Source organism: Amphibalanus amphitrite, unplaced genomic scaffold (assembly GCF_019059575.1).
Source record: "Amphibalanus amphitrite isolate SeventyFive unplaced genomic scaffold, NRLGWU_Aamphi_draft 000633F_arrow, whole genome shotgun sequence".
Taxonomy (NCBI): Eukaryota; Metazoa; Arthropoda; class Thecostraca; order Balanomorpha; family Balanidae; genus Amphibalanus; species Amphibalanus amphitrite.
In genome coordinates, this window is record NW_024882127.1 from 18,425 (window position 1) to 36,023 (window position 17,599).

General features: G+C 49.2%; 1 protein-coding gene across 5 annotated transcripts in view; it reads left to right on the top strand.

The window, feature by feature from the left end:
* Window positions 1–17,599, top strand: part of LOC122363671 (sodium channel protein 60E-like) — a 54,169-nt gene that overhangs the window by 18,357 nt on the left and 18,213 nt on the right. For 3 of the 5 annotated variants that reach the window (XM_043333189.1, XM_043333191.1, XM_043333193.1), the window contains exons 7-15: window positions 3,336–3,506; window positions 8,722–8,915; window positions 9,289–9,394; window positions 9,571–9,693; window positions 11,981–12,361; window positions 13,390–13,651; window positions 15,218–15,473; window positions 15,702–16,017; window positions 17,243–17,359. In XM_043333189.1, coding sequence (XP_043189124.1) covers window positions 3,336–3,506; window positions 8,722–8,915; window positions 9,289–9,394; window positions 9,571–9,693; window positions 11,981–12,361; window positions 13,390–13,651; window positions 15,218–15,473; window positions 15,702–16,017; window positions 17,243–17,359 — 1,926 coding nt within the window. The remainder of the gene's footprint in view (window positions 1–3,335; window positions 3,507–8,721; window positions 8,916–9,288; window positions 9,395–9,570; window positions 9,694–11,980; window positions 12,362–13,389; window positions 13,652–15,217; window positions 15,474–15,701; window positions 16,018–17,242; window positions 17,360–17,599) is intronic. The other 2 variants (XM_043333190.1, XM_043333192.1) reach the window with 2 other exon arrangements.

Sequence of the window (17,599 nt, forward strand, 5' to 3'; positions counted from 1 at the left end):
CCGACTATTTAGTCTCGTTTCGTCTCGTCTCCTTCGTCCCGTGTCCGTCCTATCTCCGTCCCGGCCCCGTCCCGTCTACTTCGTCTCTCTCTCTCTCTCTCTCTCTCTCTCTCTCTCTCTCTCTCTCTCTCTCTCTCTCTCTCTCTCTCTCTCTCTCTCTCTCTCTCTCTCTCTCTCTCTCTCTCTCTCTCTCTCCCCGTCCTATCCCGGTTGACTCGTCCCCATCCCGTTCCGTCTCGGTCCTATCTCATCGTCCCGTCTCCTCCCATCCTATCACGTCCCGTCTCCGCCCTATCTCGGTTCTCCCGCCCCCTTCCCGCTCTATCTCGGCCATCCCGTCTCGGTCCGGTGTGTGTCCGGCACCAGAAGCCGACTCAGTTGCAGTTTAATTAGTGGCTGTCAGTCAGTGAGCGGCCTGCGTGAAATATCCAGCCTCTCTCCGCCGTGTACGATATGGGACCGCGTCGCCGCCAGCGACCCGAATATTTCCGTCCACCGTCCCCTGCAGCGGCCGGCCCGGCGAGTTGGTCTGAACGGCGGGTCCACTGTGCGGCGCGAGCCGGCCCCGCGCCCATCTCCTGCGCCGCACTGTTCACTTCCAGCCGAGGGCCGCTGTCCGTATCAATATTAACCCTTTAATCTGGCCCCGGAGCCGTAAAACGCTACACGGGTGAGAATAGAACAGAGCAGGCGGCGCCCAGTCAGTGCCCAAATTACGTTTATGACTGTGCTTGGAATTTAATATGGCGGTGCGCATCTCAAGCATTGTGATGCAGCGCAGATTAAGGAAGTCGTGACTCGTGATGACAGAGGCTTATTTAGTCTGAAAGCAGACCTAGAGCTTTGTACGGAATAGCTGCAGAGACTAGGACCGCCTCTAACGCCTTGGAAAGGATTCTAAGTTATTTACGAAGTTATTTGTTAATATTACTTTGGTTCATTAGTTTCTGCTCAGTATTTTATTTCATTTATTATGGTAGCTGCTTTTTGGTGGTATCATATGTGCAGTGCGGCTCCCGTGTGTTTCGTGCCAGGTGCCAATCAGTCATGACATGAAATTGAGTGCTTTCAATCTGAAAGACCTTGAAATAATTAATGACGGGGTAATAAAAGCTGCTACATAGATGTTTGATTATTTCTTGATCTTTTGAGGGAGGGCCATATTTGTCGCTCGACCTGGGGTCCACTACTTCTTAAAAAAGCCAAAGTAACCCCATGCGTATTAGAGGCTGATTTTTAGGTAACTCAATCGCATTAGATGTGTGGCACCGCAAACAAATTGTCATATGTTTTCGCAGTTTCTTATCGATTTAATGTAGCCTTTAACCCTCAAGAAGTTGTACAGAAATGGTACGTGTACTCACTGTCAAACTGTTCATATTGCTTATGAGCTGACGTTATTAACCCGCGCACCGACGGGGGGGGGGCGGATATCCGCCCCCCCCTGAGGTTTTTCGCGGATAGCGGGAAAACCGCGGCGCGTAGCGCCGCGAAATTTGGTATGACTATTCTCTCATCAATTTTACACATGGTGTGCAAGTTTGAACCTCCTAACTTTAAAGGTCAGGTCACCAGGTCACTTTGAATGACCCAACCTCAAGTCACTTTTTTGCAACTTTGTCACCGTGCCAGAGCTACAGTAGATGTCGGAGTCCTTTGAAAGTCGCAGGATGTTATTAGGTCATTAGTAGCTACAATTTGTATATCTCGGAATTTTGATGTCGGTGACCTAAGGTCAGGTCAATTTCGCGACCTCCCCATTATAAGTCAATGGGGGAAAAATCAACTCCCTGTTTTTACCACTAAAACGGGTCGGAATGGCCCCATATACCATACATGACTTCACATACGATCAACCCTCACTACCTTGAGGTCTGTTTTGCTGTTGGGCAGCTGTAAGGTCATGTGACGTCATCAAAGGTCACCAAAGGTTTTTTGCCAATAACTCCTTCCAGGAACAAGATACAGCCGCGCGGATGGTCTCATTGTGTTCAGCTCGTCAAGACGCATCGAATGATATACATGATGACCTCGAGGTCACGTGACCTGAGGTCAACCTTTGACCTTGACCTTTCGAGGTCAACATATATATCATTCGATGCGGATTGACGAGAGGATCACGATGATGCCCTTAGTTTGTTCCTATCTTGACTACTTCGAAAGTTATTCGAGAAAAACTCTCTCCATATCTAGCGCCGCCATTTTGACTTTTTCGACCCCTGTGACGTCATCTTTGACCTGACCTGAAAATGACCTTAGTAAAAATTGTAGACCTTGTCCGTGCGTATCCGATGCCGTTTACCGCTTGTCGCTATCTTGCTTCGTTCTCGAGATCTCAGGGGGGGGCGGTCATCCGCCCCCCCCCCCGTCGGTACTAAGTTGGCGCAGACCCCCGTCGGTGCGCGGGTTAATGTTCTAATTGTCCCCAGTTTCATTTTTCTGTTTCTGGATCAGTCAGTCATGCGAACTCACTTTCCACAGGAGACCCTCTAGCTTTCCAATCCCAGCCATCGCACTTCCTCCTCTCCGTCTACCCTCTCTCGAACGATTGGTGGGCCAGCCGCCGGGTAATTTCCTTATGTGTGACGTCACAACCCGGTTGTATGACGTCACCAACGACAGCGGCGGCTCCCCCCGTCTGTCGCGGTCCGCTCGTAAACCGGCATCCCAGCCCGATTGTGCACGGACTTTATGGCGACCGGACACTGGCCGGGGAATTTACTGACTGTGTGGCGGCAGTGTCGTGGCAGGCGACAGCGAACCGGATGCTGTAGGTCGATTTAGATGTGATACAATATTGGTTAGAAAGTGTCATGTAATTTGGTGAAAGTTTGTTTCGCTCACGCAGACACACCTATTGGTCTTTTTATTCATGATTATGGGGAAGTATAGAAATGTAGTCTGACGGTTTTTGAATATGTGATGATCATCCAACAATGACTCAGACTTTTTGCATAGTTTTTATCAGCCATCTTTGTCGGAACTTGCGGCACGAAATTCCTAGTTCAAACGAAGTTTTCATGTCGACGCATACTTTAATCATGAGAAGAGTAAATTCTGTAAATAAGTTATCAAGTCTCGCTATTAGCTGATAAGTCTGACACTATGAGGATGACCTTTCAAGCGTTGATGGTGCGGAGCAAGTGGATATTGGCTGAATATTGCGGTGGCCGGATAAATTAAACATGTATGGAAAAATATAGAAAGGTTTTGATTTACGACATTGCCATGATAAATACCAGGTCTCTGTCCGGTATATCTGCTTACACTCCGACTGAACGTAGTCTGCTTTAACCCATGCTGGCTAACATTCACCATCACGGCTTTCGTTCCAGGTATTCACATCCATCTTCACACTGGAGTGCACACTGAAGGTGATCGCCATCAGCAAGGAGTTTTTCCGCTCCGGCTGGAACATCTTCGACCTGATCGTGGTGGTGGCCAGTCTGGTGGAGCTGTCGCTGCAGAACATTAACGGCCTCTCCGTCCTGCGTGTTCTCCGACTGGTGAGTGGGGCTGGCGGTGCTGCAGGGAGGGCGACTTGTGGTGGGTGATGCAGGAAGTGATGTCGTTGATCTGGAGAAGTAGGAACGGTGGGCTTCAGCATCAGGAACAAAAACTAAATATGAGGACTACAGTGTGCGTCAGTCCGCATTGCTAGCATGACGAGCAATTGTACTTTTCCACATTACCATTCGATGTTGTTCTGCTTTAATATTTGGTACCCAGGTGAAACACAAACAAGCTGGCAATGACATGCATGCTACTACATTCCGTAAAAAAATATTGTCCGTCACTTCGTAGGTATGTTGTCAGGTCCCTTCTGAATCACTGAGCCATGATCATTTGGTCCGTGCTGATACATATTCCGCGGCTTCAAGTGGCGTGTTGATAACGCTGCGTGGCGTGGCTGTGTGTGTTTGCCATCGCCCCTGGTTACCGTCGAAACAGCCGCGGAGGTCTGCTTACTTGTGGCCACCGGGCGACCGAAAAAGGTCACCGCCGGTGGGGCGGCACACAGCTGTGGACAGCCTCACAGTTGTCTTCGACCGGCCGGCACAGTCCGCATAGTGGCTGTGCTAGTCGGCCGGCTATTGAACACGGCCCGGTAAATCAATGGAGCACTGAGGACAAGCCTAGGTGGCGGCTCCAACCCGCCGGCAAATAACAGGTGCCGCGCATTCAATTATGCATGAGTGCCATAGTCCACAAGGATGTTTTTATGGGCTCAAGTTTGTAAAAACAGAGTCCCACCGTCTTTGTTGGCTTTGTTGAAATGTTACCCATGCAATGTTCTGACTAAGCCGACAATGTCTCCGTCCACACTTACCTTGCAAGGTGTTTGCGCCTGAGCGGTTCTATTGACAACATCTCCCAACTCCGTCTTTGAAGTTCTGTCCGCCCTCAAACCCCCACCTTCATTCAGCGGCATCCCAGTCATCCTGGGTCCGTCGGCCACAGGCCGTGCTCCATCCATATTCATTCCGTCCTATCAAAGACGCGGGCGCCGGCCCGACCGAGCAAATCGGGCCATCGGGCGCCAATCTCCCGGTGCTGTCCCGCTTCCCTACGCCGCCGCCGCCGCTGCCTGTCCTCCGCCGGCCGTCCGCCGGCTACTTGGCTAGACGACTGGACCTCGTAAATCAGCGGACGGCGCGTGCGAATGGAGCACTGTTCCCGTCTGTTTGGCTCCGTCCCGCCTTGTCGGGCGCGGCCACGGAGGTAAGAGAGGATGGAACGCGAAAGGCGAGAAAGATAGAAGGCGAGACACGGTAAGGATAGTACGAGAGACGAGAGAGATAGAGCGGTAGGGGATGGTCGGTTGATTTCAATCGACGATCATTACTCACAAGAGAGAAGCGCAGCGCCAAAGTCGAGAAAAATGGTGAAAGTTGGTCATAGAGATTGCGACGACTGGAGGAGTGAAGTGAGAAAGTTTGATCGTTCAAGAAATGGCAATTTCCAACTTGAAAAATTGCGATGCTCCTAATTGAGGATGAGGATTGGAGAGAAAAGAAGCTGAGTGACGAGTGTAGACTGTAGAGCTAGTTGTTTTGAGAAAAAGTGTTGTGCTTTCAGACCAGTTACGCAAATAAATTGACTGTGCCTCGCGGGAGTCCCCAGACCCCATTAATCACCCCCCACAGAAACCCTTCTAGGTCAGTTTCTGAAGTAATTCAGCTACTCTATCGTCATTTCGGGTATACCTGCGTGCGTTCGTGAACGTTTCGGAAGTGTGGTATGGCCCTGGTCAGAATATTCCGCGCCTGAATGCCGCTGCGTTCCGGGCAAGCCGGAATGCATACTGTGCCGCATGGCATAACAAGTTTTCGCTTCTGCCGCTAGATGGCAGTAGAAGTATGCGCCTGAAGGTATGCTGTACCGCAAGGCTTGGAGCGAACAAGTGAGAACGGAGGGGACCGGCGAGAGGCCGCTGTCAAGGCTGGATAATTGTAAAAAGATAAGTAACAGTTCATTGGTTGATTATGACTTTGTAGATTATTTATTTTTAACGTAATTGGTTCAGTAGTAACACCTTTCCCGGCCATTCCAATGCCGCTTTGCCGCGCTGCGCGCCCTCCCGTAGCGGACGGTCTCGGTAGTCCGGTCCCGTCCCGGAGAGACAGATGCCCCACGGCAGTGGTCGGTGGCCGACTCTGTGCCGACTGCTCCGGTCTTCTGCAGCCGGAAATGGTGGCTGCCTCATGCCTGCAGGCCGGGATGTTTATTGTTTATGCCCCCAACGAATCATACCGCTGGATGGCCAGGCGCTCAGATTATTTCCATCCCCTCATCCGTGCTGAGTGCGGGAAATGGTGAAAGAGGGTCTATATTCGATGAAAGGACGGCATGAACGGATTTTTTTTGTCCCTGATTCCTCGTGACGCTCGGAAAAGCTGATGTAACACAGGATCCATTGCAACTATGGCACGTGAAAGCGCAAATATAGTAACTCAAAGAAAACGTGTTCAGAAACGCCACAAACGCCAGACGCGCCAGACTACATATGGTCGCGCCAGACCAACGCCAGACTATACAAGCTTGATACTGATACAAGCCTTGGTACAAGCTGAATACCGTTTTGAAGAATGTATTCTGCGGAGAACCAGCCAGTGGAGCGTGAACTGAGGGAGGCAGGGCGGAGCCGAGCCGTTCGAGGAAGCGGCGCTGTCCGGCGGCCGTCTGGGCCGGACGGCCGGTCGGCGGCGCTCCGTGGCGGGCCGTCGCCGGCATTGGCGGACGGACGAGACGCCGGTCAGTTCCATTTCAGCTGTCGGGGGGCCGGGGCGGCCGGGACAGGCCGTCAGCGGATGGAGATCTGATCACCTCGGACCGGCACCAGCTGGACAATAAGGCGGGATATCACCTGTCAGTGTGGATGACGGTTTTTTGAACGGTTAATATCTGACATGCTAGAAACAGTCAGTTCAAACTGACAACAAATGGATATTTCACAATCTTTGTGACTCTGTTCATTCATTAACCTTCCAGGCGGTGGGGGGGGGAATTTTTTGCCCCCCCCCCCCTTTAGTTTTTTCGATATATCTCGAGAACCGCTGCGCCGATCGTCACCAAACTTTCAGTACCCTCCCGGGAGCAGCTAGCGCACATGGTGACCAAAAATGTTTCCAAAGGCTACGATAGGTTGGCCGCTAATGACGTCAGAGTGACGTCATTTTTGCCATTTTCGACCCAAAAAAAGGTTTCGCGGGAAGAGCTGTCAGGCCTACAGCTTTAGAGATACAGAAAAATGTTTTAGACATAAAAGGTGTGGAATTTAAAGAGCTACAAAACTGCTATTTCGGTTTTTCGAATTTTTTGGATTTTGACCCCCAAAAATCAAAAAATAGATTTTTTGAATATAATAGCCAAAAATCCAAAAAGTTTTTTGAATTTCGAAAAAAACCGGAATATATGTGATAGCCCCTACCGCCTTCTATCTACATACCAAATTTGAGATCGATACCTCTTTTTTTGGCCAAGTTATAGCGAAAAAACTGTTCAAAATTGATGACGTCAAATTTTCAAACTCAATTTTTAGCAATTCTAGACCTCGTAGTGCAAAACAAAGACCACCATTAGACTCCCCGTGACGAGCTGCATCGAATCGATACCCATTTTATGCAAAAATATCAATTTTGAAATTTGACCTTTTTTGACCTGACCTTGACCTGACCTCCACCAGAAAGTGACCTAAACCGTACCTGATGGTCTTATAACCAACACCATTGAGTTGGAAATTAAAAACTGGCCATAAAACATGCATCGCATAACCTTAGTAAAGTTGGGCTCATGTGGTGACCCTTGGTGACCTTTGGTGACCTGACCTATGACCTGACCTGGTATGACCAGTGACCTCTAATAGCAACATATGTACTAGACAACTGGCGCCTTATCGCTGATTTTCGACAAAATGCGTTTTACTCGGTGTTATAGCGCTTTCCCTAGAAGCCCCGTGAACGGTGAAACATTTTATCTTTGACCTGACCTGTGACGTCATCGGTGACCCCTAGGTCAATGAAATTTGGTTTCCCTCGACAAATTTGACAGGGCTATCGAACGCCGTTTGAATTTTCCGGATCCGTCCAGTAGTTTCGGAGATACGGGGGGGGGGGCAAAAAATTGCCCCCCCCCCCCCCACCGCGCGGAAGGTGGCTGGTAGGCCCACCGCCTGCCGGGTTAAGTTATATGAATAAATGTGGTTTCAGTGTTCTGTGTCCAGATTGGGAATTGGCCAGCGCTTATTTGCGTACTTCCTAAGAATAACTGGAAAATGTCCTTATTCAAACACTTTCTACTAATAGGGTGAAAATGAAGGAGAGGAGGGAGAAGGATTGCCCACACCGCTGCGCCCCGTCGTTGTTTTGATGGCGTTTGTATGGAGCCTGTTCTCATGTGACGATCGCAGGGGCGCCATTGGGCGATCTACATATCATACATAAGTGATGCCTGCAGAAACAATATCGCGGAGCGTTGGGCGCAGCGGCGCCGTTACATGACATCAAAGCCTGCCCCGCTGAAGTTCGTCTGCGATTTCTGTCATCCGGCCGTTCCGAATCATGCCCCGAGGAACGCTATCGCAGCTCGAAGCCGCCATACCCTATCGATTTGACATTTGCAAGCATGTGTAAAGAAGCCCTAAATCCATATCAGCTCAAGTTCAGCGCTTCGTGACGGGCGAGATTGGGTCACGACATACGGCCGCGCTGGAAGTGGCGGCCGCGCCGAGCTCGTGGCCGGGGAGGGCTGCTACTGAGCGGGCGGCGCGGGGCGCGGACCAGTTGGGCAGTTACGAGCGGCAGCCGTCAGCGCCGAGGGCCGCGGGGAGACCAGGTGTCCTGCAGGCGTCACTGACCTTTGGCCGAGCACCAATTATAGTGATTAGTGCGACAGAGAGGGGGAGGGGAGGTGTCTGTGGCGGGGGAATCGTCCACCGCAAGCCACTTAACGCAATTGTTTCTTGAGAACGAAGGGGTGAATGCTATAGACGATGTACGAGGTTGATTAAATAATTTTGGTGTTAATTTATGATGCTTGATAATGGCAGGCTGTTTGAGATAGACAAACGCTATTCGTTAGATTTTGAAAGAAAATACCACACTACACGTATGTAAATGTATTGCATCCACTTCGTTCAGATTTACAACACATTTACTGCAACAATACTTACCTGCTACGAGTGCTACCTAACTGAAGTCGCGTGTCTGATGTCTTTCTCAGCTCCGAGTGTTGAAGCTCGCGCAGTCGTGGACGACCATGCGAGTGTTGCTCAGTATCATCATATCGTCTCTGGGCGCCCTCGGAAACCTGACCTTCGTCCTGGTGATCGTGATCTACATCTTCGCCGTGATCGGGATGCAGCTCTTCTCCAACAGCTACACAGCGGATATATTCGAGCCGGATCCAGTACCCCGGTGAGCAATGACAAATGCTCAGATTAACTGCAGATGGCTTACTTGAAAGCAGGATTTCGCTAGCCATTTGAGTTGAAATTTGAGCAAGTGGACGCTCTGGGTTGAAGCAGCGAATATAAATCTTACGCTGTAGGAACACAATGCAGATGTAAGACAGTTGCATTCGTCATCTCTTGTATCCATTTGTTTTGCACAAGGGCAGCGCTGGGTTTTTGTGCATATGTAGTCGCATGCATTATTCATTAAGTTCCCTTCATCAGTTATGTCCGGACGTTACTAGGGGTCGTCCGTTCATTGTTGTCTCACGCCATGAATCTGGAGAAAGAACGAGACTTCCCACAATAACCAATCATGGATGCTTGCTGTGTTTCAGATGGAATTTCAACGACTTTTTCCATTCATTTATGATGATATTTCGCATCTTATGTGGAGAGTGGATCGAGCCACTGTGGGACTGCATGAGGGCGAAGCGTGAAGAGGTAAGCATTCGACTGATAATTTCACTCCCATGAGGTAAACGATGAGCTGATTTTACTTCACAAATAAGATAATTGGTATGTCTACCTTTGCAAATTATCCCAATGTTTCGTTTCTCTACTGTCCGACACACTTTCATTGCTACGCTCAACGCTGTCAACTCACGATTTCCCCGCAGTCGGAGATGTGCCTTGCGGTCTTCCTGCCGGCGCTGGTGATGGGCAACTTCCTCGTGCTGAACCTGTTCCTGGCCCTGCTGCTCAACAGCTTCAACTGCGAGGAGCTGCGCACCAGGAAAGAGGTGGGTGTCCCTCCGCTGCACGAGACGGGCTGGACTGACTGGGTGGAACGATGGTGTGTTACTTTGTGCTGGTGTGCTGGTCGGTATAGATGCCGAACTGCGCTGATTAATTGAGGTTGTTGAGGGGAGAGGTTTGAGCTTCAGGCCCCCGATATGTTTGGTGAACGGTACAAACAACAAATGGTCATTTAATTTGGTAAAATGTGCAGCTGATTTCCGTTATGTTCTAACCCAAAATTTTGGAGCGATTATTTGGCATGCTATATTTAGGGATCTGCTAAAATTAAGGTTAACATTAGGTTACTTCAACCTCTTGAAAGTGTGGGTACGATTCTTTAAAAAGTGACACATTATCATAATCTTATAATCTTGCAATATGATTGGTGAGGTCCTAAATTAGTATCTATGATCACCAATAAATGGTCATTGGGATGTAAGACGTTGAAATACGCGGCAAGTCACAATCGTGGTAACTATCTACGTTTCTTTTCAACGAATTGCCTTCAAGCAGCTCTCGCACTGAAAAAAAAAAAAATAGAGCGCGGAGAATAGCAATGGGACTTCTGCACCTCTCCTCTCTATTGACGGTTGTCTACGATGCTACTGATTTTAGTTATCAGTTTGCTTTTTCACATTGAATACCACTGCAGACAGAAATACGACATAATGCATGATCATTATTTATCTCTCCTGTGTTTTGTGTTTTTAAAGTAACAACATTTTCTTAGGTGTTGTTTTTATCCGCTGGGACTGATAAAAACAAACTGGGACTGGGCTGTCCCCGTACAGCCCAAATCTTTAACGAGCTTGCAAAAGATGACGTATGTCATCACTGTCAACCGTGGAAGCCGAATGGCTACCCATCTACGCTGGAGTACGAAAAACATCATCTAACAACATTTTCCAAGTGGTTTTAGCACACTATGTGTATTTTGCTTAGGATTCGTATGTGTCAGTGTTTATGTGGTGTGATCTATTCCCTTTTGACCATTTACTCATCAGTAACAGTATTTTGTATTCGTCGTTTTTAATCCAATGTCTAGGAGGATGAGGTATGTTTTACAGAGAATGACAACAGTTCATGACGTAGATAGATATTGCAATATGAGTGCGGCATGCGTATGACAATGGCCAGGATATTACGGAAACGGGACAGCAAGAAAATAATTACTTTTTATGCCTCTCATTTGTTTATTGTAATATTTCCATTTAATGACATTTGTTAATGTTATTAAGACTTGCGTGAAACATAATGGCGCAGCTGCTATGAGTACCTCCACCCTGGCCCGATATTGAAAGGGCATTTTTGGCATGTTTTCTGATTTACCGACCATTTTAAATTTATTCTGTTTTGCACTAATTCTTAGCATACCTTCGAAATGTTGTAACATCTATTCAATTTTTATCCAAAATTATTTTAAGTGATCGGTTTTCCCACAAAACAAGTTGTTCACAATGTACAAATAACAAAATGCACTGTCCCAAATGCTACAATCCGCTGAAAACGGAAATATGTTGAACCCATTTCAAATTAAAGTGACAGGTAAAATGTTAGCTTGTTTATTTAATGATAAAAGTGAGATCATTAGGTACCATGTGCCGTTAGTGATATTGCATATGTAAACATGCCAATGAACGCTTAAATGTACACAAAAGTATAGTTTTTTTGTGCCTGTATAGACTTTTTGAATTATAGACGTGATATCTGCTCCTTGATTTTTGTAACTGCATTTTGAACCCTCAGAGCGATAGCAGTTTTTAGGTCTACAGTGGTTTTGGTCGTTAGTCAACTTATTCCGAGATTAAGTGCAGACATCTTGAATGACGTCTTGATAGCATGCTGTCATCCCGTTGATAGTCGAATGCATCGATTTCTTCGTTTATCCGCGAATTCCGAGTCTATAGCCGAATGCATATTTGACGGGAACTCCGACCCGCTGTTCATTCACACTGGCCGACCATCACATCTATATTGTAGGTGACCTCTGACCCCGGCTCGGCTCTCGTGGGGCCCTGAAATCTCCCCGAGCCCGGCCGGGAAAATATATCCCGTGCTATCGCCACATGGGATATATTCATGTACAACCAGCCATCGCCAGCCTTTGTGGTAACCTAATCATTCTGTGCGGACTCTCTCGCCCGTCGGCATCCATTCCATCCTCTGGCCGCCTGTTCCCACCCGTCCATTTATCCGCCGCTCCTCAGCACGTGTTGTTGCGCGGCGGCCGGCGGGCCCGCCGCACGGGGGTCGTCTGTGCATGTGGCCGGTGTCGGTGCGTGTTCCCAGGGTCAGGTCGCGCCCCACGGCGGCCCCGGTATCGATCTCGTCACTCTGCGGCGCCGGCTGCGCTACCTGAGACGCCGCCTCGTCCCACCGGCCGGCCGGAGAGCCTCGCAGCCCTCTCCTCGACCGGCGCGGCGAATGGAGCTGCGAGCGGAGCTCAAAACGAGCTCGCTGAGTGAAGGCTTGGACCGAGAATGCGCCAGCGCCTCTACCATGCGCTCACACGCCGGACGAACGGCGTCCCCTCTTCTGAGAGAGTCCTCAGCTGACAGAATGAAGGGCTGTACGGGCTGTGATCAGTTACCCAACGAATACACTGCGCAGCAAAGGAGCGATGGCAAGAAGCACATTTCGCCTGGCTGTTCAGCGCTGGGCTCCAGTCAGGTAACGTAGTTACGCTCAGTTGAATGAGTTTACAGGTTGTTCGGTGGCTGGAACTTCTGACAAGTTCACGCATTGGTGACGGTCGCGTCGGGAGGCACAACTGCATCCATTAGCTACGGTGGTGGCTTTAGCTCGTCGATGGAGGCTTCTTGACTTGCTACAGGTCTTCAGGAAAAACATCGGTACTTCTGCTCAGGGGTGGTCGCGGGAATTGAAAACTAACGCAGGACGTAGAGGAAAATTAGATTGGACTGGATTTACATAACCCGTTGGTTCGGTGGCACTGATTCGCCACAGCCCTAACGGTTTGCTTCGGAGAAGCTTTGCTGCTCAGCTCTCCTGGTGGTGGGATTTCAGACTGCTCACTGTATTTAGTGCTTTCTCCTGGTTCTGACGGTATTCCAGTTACTTGGGCCGGACATGCTTCGTACCCGTCATTTCTCACATTTGCTTGCCTTTTGTATCTAACTGCATACTTAACAGCTTTGTAGTTTCTTTTACAAACTCACCTTATTGTTTGTTTAAAATACCAGTAATGTGTCCTAAGAAATCAAAGGTACTGTACTGGCGATTTTTCTTCAAACAGGTGTGCAATTTTATCTGATTCTCATTATTGTTTTAAGATCTTTCTCTTTAGATATTTTCTTCCACTCTCGTGGAAGTTCCACTCTCGAGAGTTCCACTCTCGTCTGTTTCATTAGCACATTTAAACGGCGCCATGTACTATATTTTCCACTATGACCCTCTATTCGGTTTCATTATTCTCTGCATGACGGCGAAACATTTGCCTCAATCTGTACTATTATCGTCTATCTTCGCTTTTATCTATTTTATTGCTGCTCTGAGCGCAAAATCGTTTATTTTATCCCGACAACATTTTCTATTCGACCCACAACTAATGGATACAAAGTGTTCAACTCTTATTTGTGCCATCAAACTTATCACTGCGCTTCCTTCTCTGTCTTGATTTCCCCACTCGTCACCCTGCCTCACCTGATTCTAACACCTCCCGTGGCTGCTGATTGCAGGAAGCCAAGGGCAAGTCGAAGCTGGTGCAGAGCGTGCAGCGTCTCAAAGGCTACATCCGCAGTCACCGGGACCCCGAGTCTCGCCAGAGGGAGGTAATAGCGGCCTTCGAGAGCGCTCGCGTGGACCAGCCGGCGCGCTGTGCACTGCCGCCGCTCCCCGTCTCCGTGTCGGTGCCCGAGATCCGGCGCACACTGGACGAGACCGACCTGCTCTCGGACAGCTCCGACCCACTGCAGGCCGGCTACAAACAGATCAACGCAGGTCAGTGCCGGCTGCCGGACACTTAGTGCTGGCTGTGGTATATTTGGGGAGTTGAATGGTGGATATGGTGTTCTTTAAATTGGCACCGCATCACCGATAAATTCGTTTTTTTTTTGGAAAAAGTAAAGACACGTTTTTTGCTTAGTCCTTTATCTCAACAACCAACATTTGTGACAGCGTGTGAAGCCCTATCAACATACGTATGGAGCATGGAACGCCTACCCGCCCCGAGAGAGCTTTGATGCAAATGTTGCTTCGATATGAATCCACAGTTAGTAAATGGTAACTATACTAAGTCACATTTATTAACTTGGAAATGGTAACATATCTTCCTTCGTTAGTCTGTCTATCTTCTGTTTAGATGTATAATTCGATTTTTATGATGCAGACAGCATGTGCCTGTAACATATACATCGTACACGAGTGTTATTTGTTAGTATAGTGGTACTAAGACAGTCTGTTAAATGGTTACTGCGGCTTTTATAACAAGTTATAGTTCGTTTTTTTTTCAAAAGGACGCTGGCTCCAAGTATGTTTTTCGAACAAGCACGTGTTTTAGCGAGCAAAACGGGCAAAAACTGAACCTGAGAAAATCGAACATCGACTAATTTTAACATGTGATTTCTTCCCGATAATTTCCATATGTGCGTTTTGGAACCATATATGAGAGCAGTGTTGACGTCATACTGTCGAACATGTATTGCAATGTAACTTATAACTATCATGGACGGAACTGCTTACTCGATTATAAGCTCGGCAACAGTGAAAAACTAAGTTTCACCCAAATTCGTTGACACTTGTCCCATTGCACGGACATTTGGGTGCCTGCTGCCACCAGTGACGTCATCATAGTATGTTCATTTTTAAGAAACAATTTCCAGCTAGTTACCGTGCACAATTTGAAATCGGTTATTTTTTCGGTAAGAAATTCTTCGCCAGACACTGAAGCTGCCAAAACTCACGTGAGAGCTTCGATATTGAACTTTGAGCCAGCGTCCTTTTGAATAAAAACGAACTATATATAGTTATAGTTAGTCTTTTAACGGGAGTAAAGTTTAGTATAAACCATCTTCTTAGGTATTTGCTTAAACACTTGATAATTCCTTTCGATGTAATTTGGTGTCGTTGTTCGTTGTTTACGACTGTGTTTGTGTAGATGTTCAAGTACAATGTAACAATGAAAATGTTCTCCAGACATATAATGTGCTCCTGAATGACATTACTTGCGCTAATGGTCCGTACCTTTCATCGTACTGCATGATCCTTACGTCCCAGTTGCTCCATCAGCGCAGTGTACATTGTACCTATATTCAGAAATTCGCACGGATGGTCTGCTCTCGCCGCCATCTTGTTGGCCCTGTCTCCATTTTCGGCTCTGTTAGCGGCGCTGGCGGCGCGCGCCGCATTTGTCTAAGAAGCGCCGTCGTCGCCGCATCTCGGTGTGCATGTGGCCTGCTGACCGTGCTCCCCGCTCTCTCTTTCTCTCTCTCGTTTCTCCCTGCGTCTGTCCCGCTGTCTGGCGCTGTACCATGCTGCTCGTGCGGCGGGCGGGCGTCACCACCACAGAGCACTTCTCCTCACCGTCAACGTCGCCACTCTCAGAGGTGGGACCGCCGGTCACCCGGCTCGCCCCGCCGGCCGGCACCGGTGGCGTCTTCAAGAGCCCCTCGACTGTCTCCAACTGGTCTACACTGGCCACCTACGTGGAGAGCCTGCGTGGACGGGACCAGACGGGCTCCAAACCGGAGCCGACGGCCGAGCAGCAGCAGCAGCAGCGCAAACGGGAGCCCAACGACTGCTTCCCAGTGGGCTGCTACAACAGGTGCGGGGTCAGAGAGGGGTATATCGGATCAAAGTGCATAGTCTCTCGTCTTGGTTGTTATTTCTTGCGGCTGTTTTTATTGGTAGGACAAAAGCTAAAAATTCTTGGAATGTTTTGTGCAAATGAGTCAGAATTTTTATGAACAAACTTGTGTTGGAATGCGTAAACAAATTGCCTCATTTTGCCCAGACCTGCCCACATACCGTCGCTGTTTGGCCCGTGTTTCAGGTTCCCGTGCTGTCAGGCGTTTACACGGACTCCGGTGTACCGGCGGTGGCACCGATTTCGCACCGTGGTCGTGCGCTTCGTGGACAACTCGTACTTTGAATGGGTGGTGCTAGTGATGATAATTGCCTCGAGCATCGCGCTCTGCTTCGAGGACAAGTACTTGTATCAGAGGCCGCAGCTGAAACGCTACTTACGGTGGGCCAATCTGGTGTTTGCGTCTCTCTTTACTGTGGAAATGGTTCTGAAGTGGGTGGCCTTCGGTTTGAAGAAGTACTACTCCAATGCCTGGACGATTCTCGACTTCATCATCGTTGTGGTAAGACATGGAGCTGCTCTCTGGCCTTTTTAATTACAACGCTACGTAGTGTTGATAGTAACTACTCTCACGCAGTTATCATTTAACCATATCTGTTAAAATTTAAGATGAATTTAATTTTATTTTGTGGTAACTGTCAAAATCGTTTTAATCATGATGCAGATGGTTGTGCTATCGTTGTGCATTTGAAGCTATCGTTAGCATCCCTGTTGCCAATGTGTGGTCGCCTGGTTGTGCTAATGATTTGCGTGTTCTGTCTAACCATGTTCACGTTACAGGTCGAGAAGAATAGCTTTTTCAATCTTGTGTAGATGCCTACCGCGCTAAACATGAAGTTAAAACAAAAATTTATACACGAAATTCGAAATTTGCCTTTCTAATAGACATTTTCTGAAAGTCTAGAAGTTCCTGTTTCATCTTAAATGCCGAATGTCAGCTTCAAATTACAGTGACTCTCGGACGATCAAAATCAATTTTGGCTTCACATTTTACCTGCCACCCTCGCCAGATAAACTCGTCTGTAAATATATAAAGCAACGATAAGGCATTGGGTCCAGCGGCGGCCGTAACTTCTGTCCTCCTTACCATTCGGAAAATGCCTCGGGCTGGCCATTTGGGGGCCAAACGATGGCCATCCATCGCAGGACGGTGCCGTGCTCGGGCTGATTTCTCTCCCCTCTGCCCCGCTCCCTTCCTCTCTCTCTCTGTGACGTCCCCGAGGCAGAGCGACCAGCCAAGTCCGGTCACGCGCCATGGAATGGCCCTTAACGTTGAGCTAACGTCCAAGAGTCTGAAAATTCGGCCGCCCCCACCCGCCGCCGTGTTGCTCGTCTCGGCCGAGCTGAGCGGTCGTCCATTGCTTTGATGACTGCTGCCCGGCGCTGTGACAATGACCGAGCGTCATCAGACGTCATCCGGGCGTCATCAGACGTCCTCAGGCCGTCGTCAGCGGCGCCAATCAGCGGCGCTGACGCGGCCCGGTCGAGCGTCACCACCCGGAGTCTCTCGGCCGCGTCTGTGCTCGTTTGGTCGGTTTGTGATGCATGTGAACACCTCTTCAGTCGCCCTATTTCTATGGGATGGTGAACAGTTTTTCCTGTACTTGTTTTGCACTGTCTTGCCTTGTCTATAGTGAATACACCCCCGCCCCCACTGCGCCGACCGAGGCCACCTAGTGGTGATCTCCGTCGGACCACGTCGGGTCATGAATTCCTTCTGGCCCCAGGCATCCATCTTCAGCCTTGCCATAGAGGAGAACGAGACACTGGTCGCGCTCCGTTCGCTGCGAACACTGCGCGCCCTCCGACCTCTCCGGGCTATCTCTAGGTGGCAAGGAATGAAGGTAACCGTGCTGTGTCGGTCCGCCTCGCGGCGCAGCTTCGCGCGGTCTCCACCAGGGCGGCGCCACCGTCCGCCCGGCCGGCAACAGGTGCCGCCGGGCGGACCGCGGCGTTCACGCCGCATTGGACGCCAATCCAACGTGGCGTCCAACTTTTTGGCCGCCGCCGCTGCCGCCGGGCGGGCAGAGTGGCGGCGCCAGGTGGAGAGAGCGCGGAGCGGCGCTGGTCCGATGTCAGTACAC